Source organism: Neomonachus schauinslandi, chromosome 14 (genome assembly GCF_002201575.2).
Source record: "Neomonachus schauinslandi chromosome 14, ASM220157v2, whole genome shotgun sequence".
Classification (NCBI taxonomy): domain Eukaryota; kingdom Metazoa; phylum Chordata; class Mammalia; order Carnivora; family Phocidae; genus Neomonachus; species Neomonachus schauinslandi.
The window spans coordinates 67,223,867-67,245,981 of NC_058416.1; the positions used below are offsets into that span (position 1 = coordinate 67,223,867).

The 22,115-nt window shown below is 56.4% G+C and overlaps 1 protein-coding gene across 3 annotated transcripts in view; it reads right to left on the reverse strand.

Moving 5' to 3' along the window:
- Positions 1-439: 439 nt before the first annotated feature.
- The window catches only part of BCR (BCR activator of RhoGEF and GTPase), a 127,960-nt gene continuing 106,284 nt past the window's right edge, over positions 440-22,115 (reverse strand). For 2 of the 3 annotated variants that reach the window (XM_021687856.2, XM_021687857.2), the window contains 9 exons: positions 21,953-22,050; positions 19,960-20,091; positions 8,010-8,069; positions 7,232-7,341; positions 5,793-5,932; positions 4,827-4,961; positions 4,133-4,238; positions 3,461-3,623; positions 440-3,125 (listed from right to left, as the gene is read on the reverse strand). In XM_021687856.2, coding sequence (XP_021543531.1) covers positions 3,036-3,125; positions 3,461-3,623; positions 4,133-4,238; positions 4,827-4,961; positions 5,793-5,932; positions 7,232-7,341; positions 8,010-8,069; positions 19,960-20,091; positions 21,953-22,050 — 1,034 coding nt within the window. In that variant the 3' untranslated portion in view covers positions 440-3,035. The remainder of the gene's footprint in view (positions 3,126-3,460; positions 3,624-4,132; positions 4,239-4,826; positions 4,962-5,792; positions 5,933-7,231; positions 7,342-8,009; positions 8,070-19,959; positions 20,092-21,952; positions 22,051-22,115) is intronic. The other variant, XM_044921273.1, reaches the window with a different exon arrangement.

Below are 22,115 nucleotides of genomic sequence, written 5' to 3' on the forward strand. Positions count from 1 at the left end.
CTGTAGGCTGGACAGGCTTTTCCTGAGGGCAAGGCTGGCGGCAGCTAAGAGTGACCTGCGCTCCACCGGACCTTGGCGCCAGCAGAAACCACAGAGACCGACGGGCCGGCGCAGGGCCCAGCTGTGTGTGGCTGAGCCCTCCCTGGCCCTGGGCTTAACACGGCCAGTGCCCCCACTGCCCTAAACCCCAGGGCTCCGGGATCCCGCTCTGCGGGACGGTGGCTGCCGTGTGTCCGAACACGTCTGCCTGAGGCGTGTAGGCCCCTCGGGGCCTGGCTTCTTCGCGCCGGGCCGCACTGTCCTCCTAGGCAGCAGCCGGGCCCTCTTCGTCGCCTGCAGCTTCTTCCAGCTCTGCCGCCCACCCCAGCCCCTCCCAGAGGCACCGATCGTGGTTTCTCCTCTGAATGGAGCAATCACCACTGACACAAGTAGTCTCAGGTAACTTTAATGGAAGTCTCAGCATCCTTCTCCCCACCGTGGTATATGGAAGGCTGAGCCCAAAGCAGGAATTGCAGCTGCTGAGACCAGCCGAGCTCACGGCTCCGGACTTGGGGGCCGGGGCAGGAAGGCATCACTCCTCGTGGCAGAGTCCAGCAGCCGAGCCTCGTGGAAGCTCGTCTGGGCTCTAGGCCTTACCAGCCCACAGGCCCGTGTGTGAGATGGGACCACAGAGGCGGCCGGGGACCCGAAGCGACCGCTGCCCCCGTGGCCCGGCAAAAGAGCGCTTTTACAGCTACACGAGAAAGAGTGGTCATTCCGTCATTAAACAGCACACATTCTATATAAATAAAAAGTAAAAAGGGGGAGGAGGCGGGGGAGGGAACGAAAATTGGCACGGACATTGATATATTGCTTTCCAGTTTCAATGTGACAGATGCAAATCATGACACCAGGGGAACAGAAACGAGGGCTGGGTTTAGATTTTCTAAGCCAAGTGCGTTCCCCTTGCAGGGCTGGAGGGTTGCTAAGATGGATGGGGATGGGGAGCCAGGCCAGAGGCGGCCCGGGGCAGCAGGCCTGAGAAAGAAACCCAGTGAATCCAGAAATGTGCAGAGGGCACAGGACCCTGCTCCCTGCCCTACACCCCCACCCCCAGGAAAGCAGGACTACTTTAAAATGGTAGGTCTGCTCTCCTCGAAAGAAAAAAGTACAAAGAAACATAGTATGTGGACATAAAACCTTCAAGAGACTGTTTTCTGCCGTCCTCCCGCCCCCCTGCTTCAGCAGGTCCACAAGCGGAGGGGAGGTTGGGGGGCAGATTTCGTCCCCCCCCCCCCAGCCCCCCGCCATGTGCTGCAAGTTCAGGCGGGAGCTGCTTTGTCAGCGAGCCCTCCCACCCCCACCCCTGCCACCCAGGACATGGGAAGGATCATGGGACACTGTCACCAGGTACTGGTGTAATCGCGTGACAAGCAAACACCTTTTCCTGAGTCACACCATCACCTCCCTCCTCTGGTTCACTACATCCTCTCTTCTTGCAAGACCAGCATGGAAACTTGGCTTCTTGTGGTTCCTTTTCTCCTTGGCCTAAACCCTCTCTTTAAAAAAAAAAAAAAAAAAAAAATGCAATTGTTCATAGATTTGTTTCTTCAAAATACTTAGCGGCCTCCCTCGTTCTCTTTAAGCTGGGTGGTCAGGAGGGTTACTAGGAATGTCCCGGCTTCTCTACTGGTATTTGGAGAGAGCAGGAAGGGTGGGCGGGGGGGGGGGTGCGTCTGTCCTTCTGCCTGCTCCAGGACAGGAGCCCCGCACCCTGAGCCTGGCCAGTAGAACAGCTCCCCCCTGCTCCTAACCCTCCCCCATTCCTGATGCTCAGGAGACTTTAGAACCGGCTCCTGACAGAAACAGAGCCGGCGTGTGGAGGAAGACAAAATGCCGCTGGGACACGGACCGTCCGTGGAGTACATTCTAATATCGTATTAGGTATCTGAATCTGTTAGGAAAAAAATTAGAAACTATGTAGAAAACTTAAAAATATTCAAGTATCAAAAGGCTATTCGGATCAAAGTTTAAAACAAGCTGTCAGCAAGCTGTCGCTGCCAAGAGGAAACTTTTACAAAAGTTTACTGAGTTTGTTCAGCAAAGAGCGAGAGAATGAAGTGATCTGTGTGGGGGGACGATCGGGGGAAGGGAGAGTGTGGGCAGAGGGGGCGACAGGCTGGAGGAAGCCAGAGAGATTGAGGCCTTTTTAAGCCGAAGAGGAGAGCCTGTGCCCAGCAGGCAGTGGACAGGGTCGCTATCCCTGGAGAAGAAGCCATAAAGTGCGCAGCCTGGGCCTCCCTCCCCCTGGTGTCGGTCCTGGACAGACAGACAGACAGACGTTACATGGCTCCATGGGGAGCTGCCTTCCGAGGGGCACATGAACAGCAAAACCAAAGCAAGAGGACAGAATAGGAAGACCCATTTCTGGACAGAGTTCCTTCTAGAAAGAAAGAGAAGGAAGGAGGTGAAAGAGGTCAAACGCTACACAGTGTTGACTTAGCTCTTCCAAGCCCTGTTACACAAACAGAGCCGAATTTCTAAGTCAGGGAAACTGAAAAGCCCCCACCCACACAGGGACAGGGCTGTGGCCCGCACGGTATGAAGCAGCATCGGTGTTTATTCAAGACACGATAGTGAGGGAATCTGGTCGTGTTCCCTTCTCCCCGGAGAGGGTGCATCTTGACGGGTGATCCAGTAGAAATCTTTTAAACTCTGATAAGTTAAGTTCGCAGAAACCACTCCCTTCGCCTGGTCCCACGGCCAGGCCTGCGCGCCGAGACATGCTGGCTTGGGCGCCCTCTGGTGGCAGCATGGAAAACCGCAGTGTGAGGCCCGGCGGGAGCTCACAGACCCAAGGACCCAGAGGCCCAGAACTGCCCAGGCCACTTAGCCTGTTGCCTTGGGTAGCTGTCTCTAGGCAGGTGGTCCAGCCCTTGGGGGCGAGGTGGCCCAATTACTCCTCAAGAAGATTCGGTTCCCGCTCTGTGGGTAGCCCGTTTTGCCAGGAGATTTCCAGGCTGTTCTGCCGGCCTCTCGGAGATGGAATTGGGCCTTTAGACTTCAGTGGAGAATAGGATGCTCTGTCTCTTGCTGTCTGGGGCAGGGATGGCCTCCAGCTGCAGGAAGTACAGCAGCACCTGGACCTGCCAGGGCACAGCAGGGAGGAGGAAAGAGGAAAGCGGCTCAGAGGGGTGCTCACAGCTGCAGAGTATGCTGGTGACAATGAGCCCCTTCTGGCAAGAGATCTGAGCGTCCCTGAAGGAACACCAGGCCAGCCCTGAGAAGCCCCAGGAAGAGCAGTGGCCTGGGTCCTCCCATCCCCTCCCAGCCACATGGCCTCAGGCAAGTCCCTTTCTCTGCACCTCGCCCCCTCCCCTGCACAACTCGGGTGGGAACGACTGGCAGGACCCTGCGTGGGCCAGGCAGAGGCCACCTCTGTGAGGTCAGGCGGCGTGAGCTGGAGCCTGTCTCCTCATACCTGGGACATGACTTCCAGGGACCAGCTGTCGGTCATGGAGATGGGCTGGCTGGGGTTGGCAGGGAGCTTGCTCTCCTTCTCCGATGGCCGGAGCAGCGTGGGGCCGAAGACTGTGGCAAGGTTGTGCAGGGACATCTTGTTCACGGTCTCCTTTTCTGCCACCCTGCAGAGGGCCAAAGCAGAGGGTGCTACTGCGACATGGCCTTCAGGGTGGGGGTGAGACAAAGGGGCCAGACCACCCTGCAGCGCTTGGGGAACATGACAGTGGGCGCCCCCCCTTTCTGCCTTGGGCTGGCTCCAAACACAGACACCCCACCCCCGGTTGTGCCGAAAGCAGACCCACCCCGCTTCTTCTGGGTTGCAGAGGCCTAGGACAAAGAGCACCTGACACTGGCAGGTGGCTGGGCCAGCTCTGGGCCATGACCTGCTGGGGAGAGAAAGCCCAGCCACTGGCTGTAGCGGAAGCATCTCTGCTCTTAAGTCTGTGGAACAGAGCGGGGAGGGTGGCAAGGTCTCTAGGACCCAGGGCAGAAGAGTAACCACAGACAAGGAGTGGGGAAAGAGGGTGCCAGGAGCCATGGAGTGTGACAGGAGCCAGTGGGCCACAAGAGAACCCGCCTTGCGGCCTGGGGGTCCTGGAACCCTGGGCCCCTGAAGAAGAGTTGGGGTTACCTTTTCAGATGGTCCAGAAGGAAGAGGAAGGTCAGCAGGTTGGCCTCTGGGAGTGACAGCAGCAAGTTGAGCATGCAGCTCTCCTTTGCAACAGGGTCTGACAGAGCTGCGGGGGATTAGGAGGGGTGTTATTCTCAGGGTCACAGCCAAGCTGGAGGCCCCTCCTGGGGCCCGTGTCAGAGGGCACTGGACAGTCCAGGCCCATCACTGTCCTGACCCACAAGCATGGCCCCCAGTGCGACCCCAGGATGGGTGCCTTTTCTGCATCTCAAAGGGCTGAATGGCACCCCAGGGACCAGGGGCAGGAGAGCTGCCCTCCTGGCCGGCTTGGCCATTCCCACCTCGTGCTTGGAAGAGCCCAAGGCCCGAGAAGCCGAGCATGGAAGGGAACATAAAGAGGGAGGGGCGGGAGTTTTCGGGGCCCTGGCAGCTCCCTCATCACCCCGTGTACCCGGGTGAGAGGAGCAGGGCGGGCACTCCAGTGAGGAGGAAGGAGCCTCTAGGACCCCACACCCCGGTGCGTCCACAGAGGCTGCTTTACCCTCTTGGGATACTTGGAGGGATGGGGACAATGAGAGGCCCTGTGGGACAGGCAGAGGCCTTCTAGGACCAGCGAGGTTCTTGGTCCCCCGCCACCGGCAAAGTTTGGGCGGAAACACGGACCGTGGTGGAGGGGGAGACCTCCCATGCTCACCGATGCCCTCGGCGAAGTTGGGGTAGAACTCGTCGGTGAAGAGGGGCTCCGGCAGCTCGCGGAAGTACAGCTTCAGCGTTCCAGCAATGGCGTTCACATCCATCTCGCTCATCATCACCGACACGTCCTTGTTATCTGGAAGGAGTACGGAGATGGAGCACGGCCTGCTCACAGATCCCAAATAGGGCCCCGCTCTCCCTGCCTCAGCCTGTCACAGCCCACAGCAGGCAGATGGCTTTTGGGGTCCCTCCTTCCAGCAGCTGGTCTTCTTCCAAGCATGCCGGTGGTTCTGACAGGGGAGGCGTCCTCCCCACCGCTCCCTTGCCGGGCAAGGGGTGGCCTGGCGGCAGCGCCACCACAAGAAACTGAGGCCGGCGGTGGCCAGACACCGTGCCCGGGCAGGGACTGGGGGGCTCTGCTCTGTAGCGACCACCTGGCTGCAGACATCTTCTGGTAACGTTAAGATATTGGGATTATCTGTTCCATTCTAGAGTTTCAAACCAGTGCCTCTGGCCTCGTGGCCACTGGCCCTCGCTGTCACAGGCCAGGGAAGGAAGAGGATGCAGGCACCAAGTCCTGGTTCTGCCACCTTTCACTCCGAGAAGCCTCTGGGGTCTCCGTGTCCTCCTCTGGGGACTGAGGCAGTTCCACCAACTTCTAAGAGTCAGACCACCGTGGCTCCTGGGCTTTGGTCTTCCACCCGGGGGAAGCAGGCCAAACCCCAGTGCGAGGTGGGGCGGCCCCACAGAAGCCCCTGGTCCAACTCTGCGGGAGCCGTGCACACATGGTTCAGACAGGAGAACGAGCTTCTGCAGAACCTCCTCCCACCGCTCCCTCTTCTTTTCATTTAAAAAATAAAACAAGTGAAGGAAAGGTATGGAGCCTAATATAGCCAGCACGAGCCGTGGCAGGCACACGGTCAACGCGCCCACGCCCCCAGCCCGCGCTGCCCGGGCCGACACTCACTGACGTCAAAGGCCGCCTTCAACGCTTGGATGTCTGTGGCCACTCCAGACACGCGGTAGATGCCCACTTCCTCCATGCCCCGGCGCTCGATCTCCTCCACACACTGGCGCACGATGTAGGGCACCTTGGATCTCTCCCTCCTGCAGGGGAGGGGCAGTACCTTCAGTGCCCGGCAGCCCTGGCTCAGGCCGCAGTGGGGCTGGACCCACCACCTGTCTGCACATCCGGACACCCGGAGGTGGGGGTGATGAAGGCCCCAGGGGTCGGGCTCCCGTGGACCCGTCCGCACCCTTTTCCTCTGCCGTGAGAGCTCACGATTACCACTGCTTACATCTTATTAGGGCCCTTTTCTTCCTTTTTAAAGATTTTATTTGGGGCGCGTGGGTGGCTCAGTCGTTAAGCATCTGCCTTCGGCTCAGGTCATGATCCCAGGGTCTTGGGATCGAGCCCCACACTGGGCTCCCTGCTCGGCGGGAAGCCTGCTTCTCCCTCTCCCGTTCCCCCTGCTTGTGTTCCCTCTCACTGTGTCTCTGTCAAATACATACATACATACATACATACATACATACATACATAAATAACTTAACACTTTTCGCTGTCTTAACAATGAATAATTCCAGTACCTCCACACAGGACCCTGGGGTAGGAATACTTCAAAAACAGGAAACATGCTGTTTGGAGGGTTTGCTCTAGCCTAGTTGAGCAACTGGATTCAGGAGCCCAGCAAAGCGCTCTCCCAAGTCACCCCCATCAGCAACACTTATGTGGGATAACCGCTGACACAGTTAGCGGGCCCAGACACTCTGGGCAGTGGCAGAACCTGGGCCCACACACTCTGCCCGGGCCCAGACCCATCCAGAGAGCTGTGGGCACAGCTGGGGTGCAACTGGGGGCGGAGCGTGGTGTTTGGACACAATTAGGTGTCTGGGGAACATCTGATGTGGGCCCTTGCCTGGATAACCAGTGAGGTCAGGGGCCCAGCCAGATTCGAAATGGAGGAAGTAAATGGATTCTGGAAGGAAGCAGCCTGCGCCGTTCCTGCGAACTGCTCTCAAACCAACATACAGACTTCTCCTGGCAACTGACCTGACCAAGGGGCTGGGGTGGCATCATTCCACAGGAACCCCAATCGGGACAGATTCTGAGTGAGGGAAGAAAACCCTGACCTTCCGCAGTTCCAATCGTGTGGGAGCCAGCCCGCCAGCCCGCCCGCACAGGAAGGGGGCGAGGACATTCCTAAGCTGACAGGGGCAAGTTTCGCAGTAAACACGGGAGGCAACCAAGCACACAGAGTGCTCCAGGGGCCTGGGAGGGGGCCTCGTGCACAGAGGACCATGCACAGAGAGGGGAGACCCTCACCTGTTCTTTCCTTCAGAAACACCTGGGGGAGAGGGGGTGCCCACTGTGCCCGGAGATGAGAGACGCATGAGTCCACTCACTTGGTGACCACGGCAATCTTGACTCCAAAGACACCCGTCTGTTTTCGGGAAGGCATTCTCTTCAAGCTGAACTCCCTGCTGGTGAACTTGACTGAGAGTTTCACTTCAATCTGCAGGGGGAGGCAGGGGCACGGCCCTCTCACCCTTCTGGGACTCATAGTCCGAGTTCCCAGAGGCCCGGGGGGCTTGGCAAATCACTCCCCTCCCTGAGCAACTGGGTTAAGACCCCGGTGCAGAGCAGGTCCCTGGCCCAACTCAGCAAGAACCAGGAACGGTCAGTGTGATTTAAAGATTAGCTCTTGCAGGACACTGCCCCCAACCCTAATCCCCCCTGCTTCTCTTTCTTAATAGTTAACAAGAGGAAAAGTACAGAAAATAACATAACAAAAAGCCATGGATTATCTATCAAATGTTAACATTTTGTCACCTATGCCCAGACCTTTTCTGGTAATAGTTTTGGTTATTTGTTTCTTTTTTAAAGGTCTAAATCCTTCTGGGACCCTGAAAACGAATCAGGGTCTCCGTTTCTACAGGCAGACACCAGGGTCAAGGTCCTGCCTGTCTTGTTCAAGGAGGGATGCTCAGCGCCTGGCCGGGGACTGCACTCCAGCCACCAAATGGGATTCTTTCCTGCCCGCAGTGACCCGGCTTTGCAGCGCTTCTCCCTCCTTCAGCCACACCCCACCTCAGACACTCGCTCAGGCTTAGCCTCCTTCTGACTGCTTTGGAAGGAATCGGGGCCACCCTAATCTTGTGGGAAAAGTAGGCACCAACATACCCCATTCATGGTGATCACGGTCCGCTGCCAGTCTCTGTCCTGCAGGGCCTGGGGGTCCAGCTGAAAGCAAGCAGTTATGATCAGCAGGTCCCCTGCGGTCTGCACAGAGACCCTGCCAGGCAGCAGCCCAAGCCTGTAACTTCTCCACACCCTAGTCAGAATTAGAGCTGGACCTCTGCCAGCACTTTTATCTAGAGGCCAAGAAGGGTCCTGAAAGAGAACTTGCTAGAAAACCCCTGGAACTGAGAGCCCTCCTACTCCCAGATCTGTGCTTCACGGGTCCCAGGCTCATGGGTCGGGGCCCCGTTCCTCCCTCTGTCCCTTCCCGCTGGGACTTCAAGTCCATGCTGGTGGCCAAGTTGCTCCCCCTCACCAACCATCTCAGGCACTATGTGCAGCGCAGGGAGGCTGAGCAGTCGGCTTACATATTTTGGGAAACCCAACTTCAGTAGCAACTTTCAGAGGGTGTGCCAATGAAGAGTTTGGGACAGTTTTCCCCCTGAGCGTGCTACGTGGTTTAGCTGTAAGAGCCCATGCAGGAGGGGTCTCCAGTCCAGGCCAGTCCTATGTTTCAGAGTCAGGCCCAGAAGGACCCAGAGCCCAGCTCCAAATCACACAGCGAGTGATGGGGGCTGGAGGGCCCTCTGCAGCCCCTCTGGCTTTCACCCCACTGAGCACTGTCTGAGCGCTGGCCCGTGGGACCATGCTGCTTAACAGTCCTCAGACCTTCGTGGTCAGGCCAAGGGCCCCCATCTATGAGGGCTCCATCTCCCTCTGTTTTGGGGAGCACACATTCCACACCAGTGGTCGGGCTGGACAAATGAGCACCTGGGAAGATCTTGTCTAAAAACAGCTCCCAGGGTTCTACCCCAGAGTTGCACCAGCAGCTCGGTGGGGGGGGGGGGGGGGCGGCAGGAATCTCGGATTCACCTAACTAGAAACCTCCCCATGGGATTCTCATATAAAGCCAGGTTAGGGAGCCACCGTCTGACACCATATAACCTGGCGCTCCTCATGCAGGGCCTTGCAGATTTCATCACTTGCTTAGGGCGATGGTTCATGTCTGCGACTAGACAAACCACTTGAGAGGGGGGTCTGCGCCTCTCAATTTCTGCACACACAAACTTGTGCATGTATGTGCGCATGCACACACACACACACACAACAGTACTGAGCACAGCTCCAGGTGTAGAGGGTGCTCAGGACAGGTGTCCCATGGCTATCCACTGCAAGAGACCCAAGAGCTGAGAGCCACGTGGGCCTTGTGCAGGAAAGAAGGTCCAGCGGCCACTACCCTTCAGGTGTGTGCAACCTGAGCCTCTCTCCCTACACTGCTTGGCATGGAGGCTCAGCAGAGGCACTCCCGGCGGGGGCGGGGGGGGGAGCAGGGGGGACATCACTTCCCCTTCAAGGGCCTACTAACATCCCCAAAGATTTGAAATGTACAGACAGAACAACACAGAAAAACAAAGGGTGGCAGAGCATCTCCCTCCTGAGGCTGTAGAGTCCCAGGTTCTCATTCCTCATCTGTCCCAGGAGGTTCTTAGGGGCCAGACTCCTGGGCCACAGGGACCCACCCTGAGGGGCAGGGCCTGTGAGCAGGGACCAGGCAGTCACAAACCACTCAGAAAAGGAAACCTCCCAACTGGTGCTTCCCTGCGAGAGCGAGTCCCAGGCATCCAGCTGGGAGAACAGCCTCTTCCAGGGGTGGCAGGAGCGGGATGATGCCAGGGCCCCACACTCTCAACCAGACCAGCTGTGGTGGGAAGAGGTAAGGGGGGGTGCACTGCCAGCCTATCATCCCCAACTCCTGTGTCCTGGCTGTCTAGGAAGGAAGGGGACAGACACCATTCCTCCTGCTCCTAAGGAAAGGGAGACACAGAAGCAGCTTCAGCAGGAGACCCCCTTCACTTTCCCTCCCAGGAATGGTAATCACTGGGCCCCCCTCTCTCGATGCAGCCGATAAGCAGAGCGATGGAGCAGCACATCCAGGGGACCCTGCCCCGACGTGGCCCACCCGGGAAACCGTGGCATACCCGTCTGCCCACCTTGCCCTTGCACACGAGGTTTCGGATGTGGGTCCACAGGGCGGTACCCCAAGCACACAAGTGTTTTTCGGCTGAGGCCAGCTGGCTCCGGCCCGCCCGGCTGGGATGGAAGTACCGTAGGAGGCCCTGCATGGCGGCGGGGGCAAACGGCGTCTCTCGCATCCTTGGCCCTGCTCTCTGAGAGGCCAATGTGGCTAGATAGGAGCGTGTGTGGACAGGCGCGCAGATGGACAGGAGAGTGACAAGCTCCCGGCCTCTACTGCCTTTTGACCACGCTTCTCGGGAAGCCCCACCCCTGCAGCCTGGCTCGCCAAGGTCAAAGTTTCCATTCGCCCCTGGATTCTCCTTTTTTGTGTGTGTTTGGAAAATACAGCCCCGTCCCCCACCAGCAGCCTATCGGTTACGGGAACTCCAACGAGTCAGTTTTCTCTAAAGCCCAGAAAAGACCAGCTTCCTTCTTAAGTGGCTGGTTTCCTGTGGGCTCATTTGGAAACACTGAGTAACATGTGTCTGCCTGGCCAGCCTGCCTCATTGGCTGGACATGCTCTAGGGACACCCCCCCACCCCCGAGCCTGTATCACCCCAGCCAGTGACACCAGGAATAGCATGCACTGTCCTGACTGGATTCAGAGCAGACACCCCGCGGCCCCCCGGAGCACAGCCAGCCCAGGGGAGGGGGTTCAGTGCCATCGATGTCCAGCCCCATCGTCACCTGGCCCCAGAGGCTGTGGCACGAGCTGGCCTCCAGAGCGCAGACCTGGGCCACGGTGCTGCCGGGTGGCTCCTCAACCCCAGCCCCCAGGACTCGCGGCATTTCCAGTGGGAAAGACTGGCCCTGGGCTGGCTCGGCTCCCAAGAACAGAGTGTGCCGAGCAGAGCGGAAGCAGCACGAAGAATAACACGATGATGAGGCCCGAGGCTCGGTGCAGTCCGGCCCCGAATGACATTCAAGGCTGGCACGCGCTCTCAAAAGTGTGGCTATTTAAAGGACCAGAGAAGTAAACAAGCCGGGACTGGGATTTGGAAAAATAGATGACTGAGCACAGAGGACCAGGAAATGGTGCTCCAGACGCCTATGGGGGCCCCTTGGGGTCTCAAGGTCTCGGCAAGGAATGTGGCTGCTGCTGGGGGATGGGGGACGGGGGCTGGGGACTGGGCGGGATGGGGGGGGGTGTCTGCTCACCCCCAGTGTTCTCTGGAGGAAGGGCTGGTTTCCAGCCTGTCTCCCTGGGGTTGGGCGAGGTGGGGGAACAATGGTGGGCGGTGGGGCTGGTGGATGGTTGCCCCCATGTGCCCGGGTGGCTCTGCTGAGGACCAGGCGCTGCCCTCAGCCCGAGAGGCAGGACTAAACTGTCCAAAGGAGGCAATGCCCGTTCCCTCTGTGCCCACCAACACGGCCCAGGAAGGCCCAGCAGGGCTTCCCCAGGGCTCCTCACCCAGCTTCCCATGTGTGCACTGTAACCTACTCCCTGGAATGGGTCTTCTGAGAGATGCCCGGGGAAATCTCCCCAGGAGGGAATTCTGGTCTCTTGTTTCTGCTCTTATTGCTACAATCTGTTCTCCGGAGCTCTAGCGTCCACATCTTTAATTCTTTGCTGCCCTTCTCTGATCCCCACCAGGCTCCAGCATCACTTAAATGGATAAAGGAACACCACCTAGGACATCTAAGATGGTAACAAGTGTTGGTGAGGCTGTGGAGGAACGGGAGCCCTCAGACACGGCCGCTGGGGATAGGAAATACTGCAGCCATTCTGGAAAAGTAGGGCAGTTCCTCCCAGAGCTAAACTTGGCTGCCCTACACAGCAACTCCACCCCCAGGTCTCCACACGGGAAGAATGAAAACATCCATTCACACCAAGACTTGTGTGCACACGTTCACAGCAGTGTTAACCGTAAAAGCCCCGAGCTGGAAACCCAAGTGTCCACCAACTGGTGAGTGGATAAACAGAACGTGGTGAATGAATATGTACGATGGAATATGACTCAGCCATAACCGACACTTGCTACGATGTGGGTGACCCTCACAAACGTGCTAAGTGTTAGAAGCCTGTCACGAAAGACTGCATAATATAGAACGATTCCATTCACATGAAATATGCAGAATGGGCAAATCTGCAGACACAAAAGCAGATCAGCCTGGGTCTGGGTGTAAGAACAGCGGGCGATTATAAATGGGAATGATGAAATTGTTTTGGGGGATGGAAATATTCTAAAATTGGATTGTTAGAGTTATACAACTGTGTAAATTTACTAAAGAATGATTGAATTGTATACTTAAGATGGAGGCACTGTCTGACAAGCCAATTGAAGAAAAAAAGATATAGGGTCCCAAACTGGACCGCAACAGAGCAAGGAAGGCCCAGGTCCCACGGCCATACTTTCTTCACGGTGACAGAGGTACGCTTCTTTGGGGCAAATCCTGGGGAATCTGGACAAGAAGGATTTGCTCACGTGCTTTTACTTGTTCATAACTTTTAGAGACTAAAATCTTCCTCATATGTTTATTAAACACAATCATCACTCATTTTATGTGGCTGGTACAAGAGACCCTTTGGACCTCTCCAAGATAGTTTTAGAGGTGACATGGTTTCTCCCCTTGCTCGTTTACCCGAAACACGGGCTGTGTCTCATTCGTCTCTGAGCACCCCCACCCCCCCACCCAGGCACCCAGGAAGGCATCCCTCCCCACCAACGAAGGACGCCCTGGCACAGTGAGCGGCTGTGTGGATGGAATGGGCATGGTCCTGAGATAATCCCTGGTGATAAAAAGCTGGGTCTCTCAGTACCTTTCTAACAGTTATCTGCTGTCCCCAACCACCTGCTTGAAAACCACATCTTCCCAAACCCCATCCCCTGCCTGTCTGACCACAGCTCTTATTCTTATTTTGGTTGATGTCTGCTTCCTGTACCGGCCCCAAGGACAGAGCTTTTGTCTATTGCATTCGCTGTGGTACCTCCGTGCCAAGATACGTGTATACAGGATATACAACGTAAGCATCTTCAATACACACGCATTGCCACGCCTACCGGCACAGACTGAGCGTTTAGTCACTGGGGATTGCCGAGAGCCAGACATCTGCCCTCTTCCAGGTGAGGGTGCTGAGGCTCCCGAAGGCAGCTTCCCCACCACGCCGCACGGTGCAGGGACTGATTGTCCCTCTGGTGGTGGGGGATTTCATGAAGGGGGCAAGTCGCTGAGTCTGGGCTCCCATGTCCATCCCTGCACCCTGTGGACATGCTAACTCTTTAAAAATTGGTGGTAAAATATATATATAACATAAAATTAACCATTTTTAAGTGCACAATTCTGTAGCATTACGTACATCCCCAATGTTGTGCAATCACCACCACCACCTACCTCCAAAACTTCTTCATCATCCCAAACACCGTCCCCTTGAAGCAATAACTCCCCATCCCCACCCTCCTCCTAGCCCCCAGGAACCCCTGTTCTACTCTCAGTCCCTAGGAATTCCCCAGTCCTAGGTTCCTCCTGTAAGTGGAACCATAGATCACTCACCCTTTTGTGTCTGGCTTATTTCACTTAGTACAATGTCTTCACAGTCCATCCATGTAGCGTGTATCTGAATGTCCTTCCTCTGTAATGGCTGCATAGTATTTCTCTGTATGGATATACCACACTTGGTTTATGGACCCACCCATCCAAAGACGGACACTTTGGCTTCCTTCCAGTTTCGGGGTGTCATGCACGTGCAAGTGCTGGTGGCACCTCCACGTTCATACAGCTGCTGTGGGGCACTTGTGGGCGAATGAGGAGACTGCCCGCGAGTGGGCAGGCATCACAGCGGGGTCTTGGTGAGGGCTGGACCATGGGTGTCAGGGCACCCCTAGAAGTTGGGTGGACCTGTCGGGTCTGTATCCAGCCAGGTTTCCACGCATGAGGCAAGCAACCCAGGCTGGCAGAGTTTGGGAAACCACATACGACCACCCCAAGCATCAGCTTCGAATAAAGCAAGGGTCAAACCAGGAGCCTGAGGCCCCAAACTCATCCAAGACTCACAAAAAAATGTTACAAAGAAAAAACAAACAACAACTCGGATGATCCCACTGGAATGAGTTGTAAGCCCAGCTGGACTCTCAAAACATCAGGAGAAATGGGAGAAGACAGAATTCTAGGATTTGATATTAAGTTAATCACTGAGATGAAACAGGGTGGAGGGGGTTTAGCAACATAGAAAATTTGCAAACAGAGGAGAGCAGGGAAAGATGGAAGGAAGGACTTCTTAAAAACTGCAAGGCTCCAACTTCCCTGGGCTTTGATGAATCTGGTGATTATCCCTGGATGCTGGTCCCAGCCCCTGGCCTCGGATGTGCTGGAGCACTCGGGCAGAGCCTGCAGGCCCCCATCCCACCCCCGCAGCACGCGGTCAGGCTACTCTGGCCAGCCTTCCAGCTCTGTCACAACAGGTACATTCCCATCACTCCTGTGCTCCTGCTCTGCTCACAGCATAGGATGTTTGACATCTCCATTTGGGAAAATCCTTCCCCTGAAGCTCCAGACCCAGTGATCCCAACTCTGTCAAGACTTCTCTGTCCCCTGACTCCCCCCAAATAACTGTGCCATCCCAGCCACACAGCCACCCCAGGTCATGGCCTGCTCTGGCTCTCGGCACATCTGCAGCATTCCTTCCTTCCTGAGACTCTGCGCTCTGTGAAACATAGGGGCAGATTTCTTGTTCTCGGGGTCTCTGGTGCCTGGCATGTAGGAGGCCCTTGATCACTAGGGTGGCACCGTGGGCTCTTGGTGTCTGGTGATGGACAGGGATGGCTTTGCTTGCTCAGACTCAGAGCTGGCTCAGAGAAGACTCCCAGTGGGGCCCTGTGCACCTGTCTGCACGAAAGGGCTCAGGTTTGCGAGTCTATGACTCTTTCTTGGACAGCCGGCGCCCCCAGGGCCGCGTCCCTGTTATACACTATGTCCTTCTGCCTTTCTGTCTGGTATGGCCTGATGCTCTGAACAAACCAACTCACTCATCCTGCGTTTGGGAGGGGGAGCCCTCCATCCTCCTCTCATGGAGATTCCATCGTTGAGGAGGGGAAATGGGGATCTGGCTAGTCATCTGAAGAGCAAAGGCTGAAACCTGAGACTCAGACTGGTGGTTTCTGAACCCTTAGCTCATCAGTACCATGCAGAGGAGTGAAGACAGACCGATCTAGCCCCAGGAAATTGGGACCTAGCTCCCCACATGACTCTGACCCCTTCTGCCCAGGCAGGTGTGTGAGCAGCTTTGCTGGAGACTTTATTTCCATCCCTGGCCCCTCAGAGGGGCCTCCCCGGCCTCTGCCCTCCTGGTCAGCTGTGGACTTCTCCCTGGCCCCCCGTAGACACTCCTGGGGTGCTGCACCTTCCCCACCTCACAGGAAGGGCTTTACACTCAGCTTATGAGTCAATGTACATATTGGGTTGGGGGGTGGGAAGCACTTGGCGGAGGGAGGAAGGCCATGCTATTCCCACCCCCCCACCCTGACCCCAGCAACAGGACGGGCAGGGCTCTATGTCCCTCCCACATGGCATACTTGGAAGGGGCCTGATATTGTTGGGAAAAGCCCCCACTCAGAGTCATGGACTCCCTCCCTTAGGTGTGCCCCAGTGTCGGGGGGGGGGTGTTGGGGGAGGCGGAAGGAGGCCTGGCTGGGGCCACAGGGGGCCATCACCGCTCCTCCTCTGACTTCCTGCTTTCTTGATCCTGGGGATGCCGGCTCATAAACAGGCCCCACCGGGAATGGGGGTCTCCAGGGGCAGGGCCAGCCACTGCCTACTCTGTGTGAGTCACAAACGGACCTTGTGTCATGCTGGGATTCCCTCCTGGCTAATGATGGCTCAGGGGCCAGGCTTCCCACTCACTCAGCCATGGAAGCAGACCCGGATGACGGGGTGGAACCAGAGTCCGCCTTCTCCACCAACAGTAATGAGACTGAGTAATATAGCAGCAGTGGCCACTGAAGACCCCCGCGCCCGGCTCCGTGGCCCCTGGCCCCAGTTTACACGTGAGGAAATACGTTTATCCGGGCAGTGACGACTTGCCCCAACTCACAGGAGGTGCACTGGGGCTGAGGGAGTGGACAGAGGGTCTCCCTTGGGCCACACCAGTCAGGCTCCTCTGAGTTGTTTTCCAGCCAAACCTCGTTCTTGGGAATGTCCCCGAGCGCCCAATTTTAGCAAGAACCACCCCGATATCTTTGATAGCTGATTACCTTTGACAAGCGACCAGACTCCTCGCTCCCCACCACCGCTGGGTGATGTCTGATTGCCCCAGCCTGCTTTCAGCAAGGAACCCATTAGGTTGGTTTAGCCAGAATCCCCCTTTACCCCCGATGTTTCCCTTTAGTAACTTCCAACTGATGACCCCCCACAGCCCGCTCTTTGGCTATAAATTCCCTCTCTCATTGTCATATTCAGAGTTGGGCTCCATCTCTTTCCCCTGCTGCAAAACCCCACTGCAGTGGTCCCTATACCTGGATACAGGTATCCAGCTGAATATAGTCAACCTTGATGTTCTAACAAGGTCATATACAATTTCTTTTTTTTTTTTTAATTTAATTAATTTATTTATTTTTAAAGATTTTATTTATTTATTCGACAGAGAGAGACACAGCGAGAGAGGGAATACAAGCAGGGGGAATAGGAGAGGGAGAAGCAGGCTTCCCGCGGAGCAGGGAGCCCGATGTGGGGCTCGATCCCAGGACGCTGGGATCATGACCTGAGCCGAAGGCAGACGCTTAACGACTGAGCCACCCAGGCGCCCCTTTTTAAAGATTTAATTAATTTATTTATTAGAGAGACAGCGAGAGAAAGGGACCACAAGCAGGGGGAGTGGGAGAGGGAGAAGCAGACTCCCCGCGGAGCAGGGAGCCCGATGCGGGGCTCGATCCCAGGACCCTGGGATCATGACCTGAGCCGAAGGCAGACGCTTAACGACTGAGCCACCCAGGCGCCCCTTTTTTTTTTTTTAATGGAGTCCATGTCCTCCACTCCTGTCCTATCTTGTCCTACTGGAAGGAACAGGAAGGGAGAGTGTTTGCTGAGGAGCTCCCCTCAGAGCGCCTGCATGGGGAAATGCAGACTGGGGTCAGAGGGCAGAAAGGGGCAGAGAACAGCTGAAGCTCAGAGATGCCCCAAGCCAGCCCCCACGACCCCACTGCTCTCCTCTTCCCCGGGACAGGGCAGGGTGCTCACCTGGCACCCCCGGTGTGTCTAAGAGCACAGGCTGTGCTCATAAAGGAGTATTTTGTTCATGTCCAGTAGTATCATGGCAAAGGGTTTCCAGAGAAGGCTCGACAGAATGAAAGAAGAGGATGAGTATCCTTTCTTTTCTCTTTTCCACTGAGACGCCCAGTTATCCAGTGACAGTGCTCAGAGGCTGTGGTTCAAATCTTACCACCCCAGAACTCTAGCATTGGAGGATTTGGATGAGTCGAGTCAAAGGTCGGTGGAATCTGAGCCTCCCTTAGTCTTGTGTGATGGACTGAAAAAAGGAGCCGGACACCCAGTCCGTGTGCATCCTTAGCTTGCCTTGGGGCTCTCTGCGAGACGGGGCGGGGGGGGGGGGCAGGGGGGGGGGGGGGGGGGGGGGCGCGGGGGGGGGGGGCAGATGCAAATGGGGGGGGGGGGGAGCAAGGGGAACACATTAGTTGTTGAGCAGCAGAGCAGAGTCTGAAAACTCAAAGGGCCCGAGCGTGACTGTTGCCCACTAGGTGCCAAAACATGTCAGTCCTCAAAGATGTCCAGCACCAGCTGCTCACAGAACAGCAAAAGCTGGGAAACCCCTTAGTGTCCATCAAGAGCAGAAGAGCCCCTTGATATGGCTGACTCAATCCATGGGATTCTCTATCAAGCCAACAAAGTGAACGGAATCTATGTGGACATATGGGGTTGGAGCTCAAGGACACTGGGGCGTCAACGCACATGAGCTGCAGAGTGGTGAGTGTCCGCACTGAGCATGCAAGCCACCCCCAGACACCACCCCAACTTCGCAGTGGGCACACGCATCTGTCATGGTGGGGCCCATGCCCAGCTCATGGCTGGGGAAGGGACCTGGCTTGTCAAAGATCCCTGGATAGGACCCCGAAAGTGGAATAGCTGAAAAGCGCTGGCTTGCATTTCTGTTTCTTCTATCCAGAAGCCCTTTGCTACCGAGACCCCTACAGCTGGCTCAATGGTGTACCAGGCTGATGGGGAGCAAGGAGGAACCATCCCCTTCTCCCTCAGCATCTAAGCTACAGGTAGGACCCAGGTCCAGGACATCTACCGGGTGGCCCTGGACCAGCAGCTGGCCCTCAAAGAAGACCATGCCCATTGACAGAGGATTTCAACCACCTTCATTTCGACCTCAGTCCGCACTTCCTCATTGACTACGTTCTTCTTTCCAGCTTATCTCTTAACTCAGGCAAAAGACCCTGCGGGCAAAGCAATCTGTGATGAGAACCGAAGCTATCCCCTCAAGCAGTAAGGACTGCCTGGAATTCGGCAAGACCCCACGTGACTGACCCCAAGACAATGCTCCACCTGACCTTCACTGCCCACCTGCCGGCACCCACCAACCTTTGTCCCACACTTTCCTTCTATAAACCTGCAAGAATTTTTAGCACTTTGGAGACCGTCTTTGAGACGCTAGCCTGCTGTCTTCCTGGTGGTGGCCTCGCTGAAGTAAATCCCTTTCTTGTCTCACCATCTCTCGTCTCTCTGCCTTCGGATTTTATCAGCGGTGAGTAGCTGAAGTCTGTTTGGGAACCCCCTGCACCCCAGTTATACCATCTGAGAGAGGGGCCAATAATCCTGCTTTCCCTATGTCAGATAAGGCTGCCCCACTGATCCCCAATGTGCATCCCAAACCTTAGTGGACTCACTGGAGTGTTGCCCCAGGCCGGTCCTACCCCTGACTTCAGTAGAGTCCAGCCCCAGGTCCTGTCTGTGGGGGCGGCTGAGGCCCTGGGCCTGCTCTCCTGGGAAGGTGCGGGGTATGGGGTGGCGTCTGCTAGAAGGCAGGTCGGGGAGGGTAGGAATAAGGCAGTCAGAGGAGCATTTTTGCTTTTAGACCTGGTCTCAAGGTACAGGGTGGGAGGGGTCCCTGGAGGCCCTGAGCCACTGAATTCCCTAATAAGCTTCCAGGGTGGGAAATTAGACAGCCGTGAAAACCTGGGGAACCAGAACCTGAGAACCTGGTGAAACAGAGAGGGGGTCTGGAGCCCCCACTAAGTGAGGACTTGCTCCTCTGAAGGATGAGCATGTGCCCCACACCCCCCACCAGAAGACAAAATTACTCAGAGGACAAAATTACTCAGGGGTGAGTCACCCTCCTTCTCTCTTTCATCCCTGATGCTCAGTATTTCAGCACAAAAGGATTTTACTTCCTGGCCTCAGAGAAGGGAGGTGGGGCTTCATGGAGAGCCCCCTTCTCCCACAGACACCTGGAATGCCCAGCCCACTCCTGCTGGGGGCTTTACCAGAGGGTCCGAGGGTCGGAGAGGAGTGGGAGCAGTCAGTGGCCACCCCCAGGGCAGGGCAGAGAGGAACCTGCTCGGCTGGGTCTGGTAAGAGGCCCGTAAGGAACATGGATATCAGGGCTTCCCCCCAATGGGGCACAGAACTGCACAGGTGAGCCACAGGAAACACAAGGCCATGGAGAAACTGAGGCCCCTGCTGTGAGAACAAGCCGAACTGAACTTCTTTTGGGGACAAGACACTCAAACACAGAGAGGGGCAGGAAAGGACCTGTGAGGGTCCCTTTGCAAGTCCAGGGGCACCTGCCCCCAATCCCTGGAGCCAGGCCATCTCCGTGTCCCAGAAGGTCAACTGGGGAAAGAAGTGGGAACATCCGGAGGAGGGTGTGGGCAGGTCCAGGGGCAGGTATATGAGGGGGGGCAGAGGAGGGTGGTGCCCTTACCTGGACCTGGCCCTTCCCCATGATCCTGTCTGTGCTCTCGCCATCCTCCTTGGTGATCTTCGTTTTGTTGTAACACTTTTCATAGCACAGTATCCTCAAGGTCTGGGAGCCTTCCAGCTCGATCTCAAATTCCTGAAGTCCCAAGAAAGAAAGAAAGTCTCTCACTAGCAGACAGGTCCAATGGCTTCCTTGCTGCCCCAGGAGGACCCATGCCTTGAGACCCTCTCCGCTTTAGTCCTGCGACAAAGACCCTCAGAAGTTACTTCCCTGTGAGCACCCCACTATGGCCCAGTCTGGATGCTTCTGGAATCTCTGAATGCCTCTAACACCTAATCCAAACTCCCTAAGCCAGAATGTCAAAGGACAGTCCCCACACCACCTACATCAGAAGCTCAGGGGTGCTGGTTACAAGTGCAGATGTTCTATGGACTTCGGGTGATAATGATGTGTCAGTGCAGGATCACCGATTAGTGGGGGAAGCTGTGCATGTTTGGGGACAGTGGGTATGTGGGACATCTCTGTCCTTTCTGCTCTGGACCTAAAGCTGTGGACCTAAAGCTGCTCTAAAAAGTCAGTCTATTTGAAAGGGGAAAAAAAAAAATCGACCCAGGGAGGTGATACAGGAGAGAGGAAAGAACTGTTCTTGTAGGCTTCCGAGTTGCCTGCTGTGGGATGTGCGGTGATAACTTCCTCCCCCATCGCCCCAGGATATCTTCGGTAAATTCTGCATTTCACACCAGTGCTGTCGCAGGCACAGGTTTGTGGTGGGGAAATGGGAAGAGGGTGATGGAAAAGAAAAAAGGAGAGATTTCTGAGCCTGCATCGGGGTGGGGAGGGCGCATATGCCAGGAACATGCAACACTCCTGGACGATCCAGATGCACACGCAGGCCGGCCACCAGGTGACCCGCTGGTCTGGAACCCTCCGTGCCTTGGTTCCTTGAGCCTCCGCTGCTGGCCCTCACCTGAACCCTTTGTGCTGTGTCCAGGACCCCTCCCTCACTGCCCCTGTCAGTCACGGCCCTCTTGCTCCCTGCAAAGCCTTTGGTGGCTCCATCTGGCTGTGCTGCTCCCTTGCCGTGGCAGCCCCCACCCTTTCTGCAGGGACGCCCAGGGCTATCATGCCCGGGCAATCCTATGGGCTCCCCGTGCCCCAGTCCTACTAAGGCATCGAGTCTGACGATCAGAGTAGGGCACACCAAGAAAGGAGAGCTGGGGGCTCACGAGCCACATGACCCGAGGTGGACCAGGCAGCCAGGTGGGACTTAGCTGCTGCTTCTGCAGGGGGGTGGGAGGTATGCCCCCACCCACATCTTCAAGCATGAGGCCTTTGAGGGCCACAGCTGCTCCAGAGACTGGGAAATGGCATTCTCACGGATGTGGCGACTTAATCAGTAATCATTCCCGTACTCCCAAAGGCTCAAGGCAAGATGGTAAGCGAGTTAACAGCTCTCCAAGGTGAAGGAGAACAGAGCAGCCAACTATACAAACCCAATACCCGGGGACAGGCAAATCAGGTCCCTACCCCAGCCACAGCTGGCAGAGCCCCAGGCTTCCAGAAACCAAGAGGATCACAGGGCTCATTCCAACTTCCAAGGAAAAACGCTATGGAAACTTACCAAGTAAACACTAAGCAGTAACAAAGGCAGCACAAAAAGCCCTTTTAAGTTCGTTTTCCAAAAGCTTCTCCAGCAAAATAGGCTGTTTCTTTGTAACTGGGGGGGGTTGGATTCTCAGGAACACAGAGATAGAATCTCTTGGACTAGTCCCCCCTCTCCTCCCAGGAGATTCCCGGCATGCTGGTGGAATGCTGGTGGCGGCGCCTGTGGTGGGGGGGGGGGGGTGGGGGGGTGGGCACAGAGGGGGGGAAGCCATCAGGGAGCCCTGGGGGGGGGGGGGGGGGGGGCGGGGGGGTGTTTCAGACTCTCCCCAAGGACAAGATCCTGGCCTGCCTGCCAGGGCCAGCATGCAAGACATGCCCAGTAGTACCTCACCTCGTTCCAGTTGGGCTCCGCTGTGTCTCTATAAACGCGTGTCTTGGCTTTATTCACAAAATAACCAAAGGAGTCCACCTCCAGGGTGCAGTACAGATCTGTGGAAGGGCAACACAGGGAAGGTGACCGCGCTTTTCCACAATACCCGCATTTTCTATGAGAG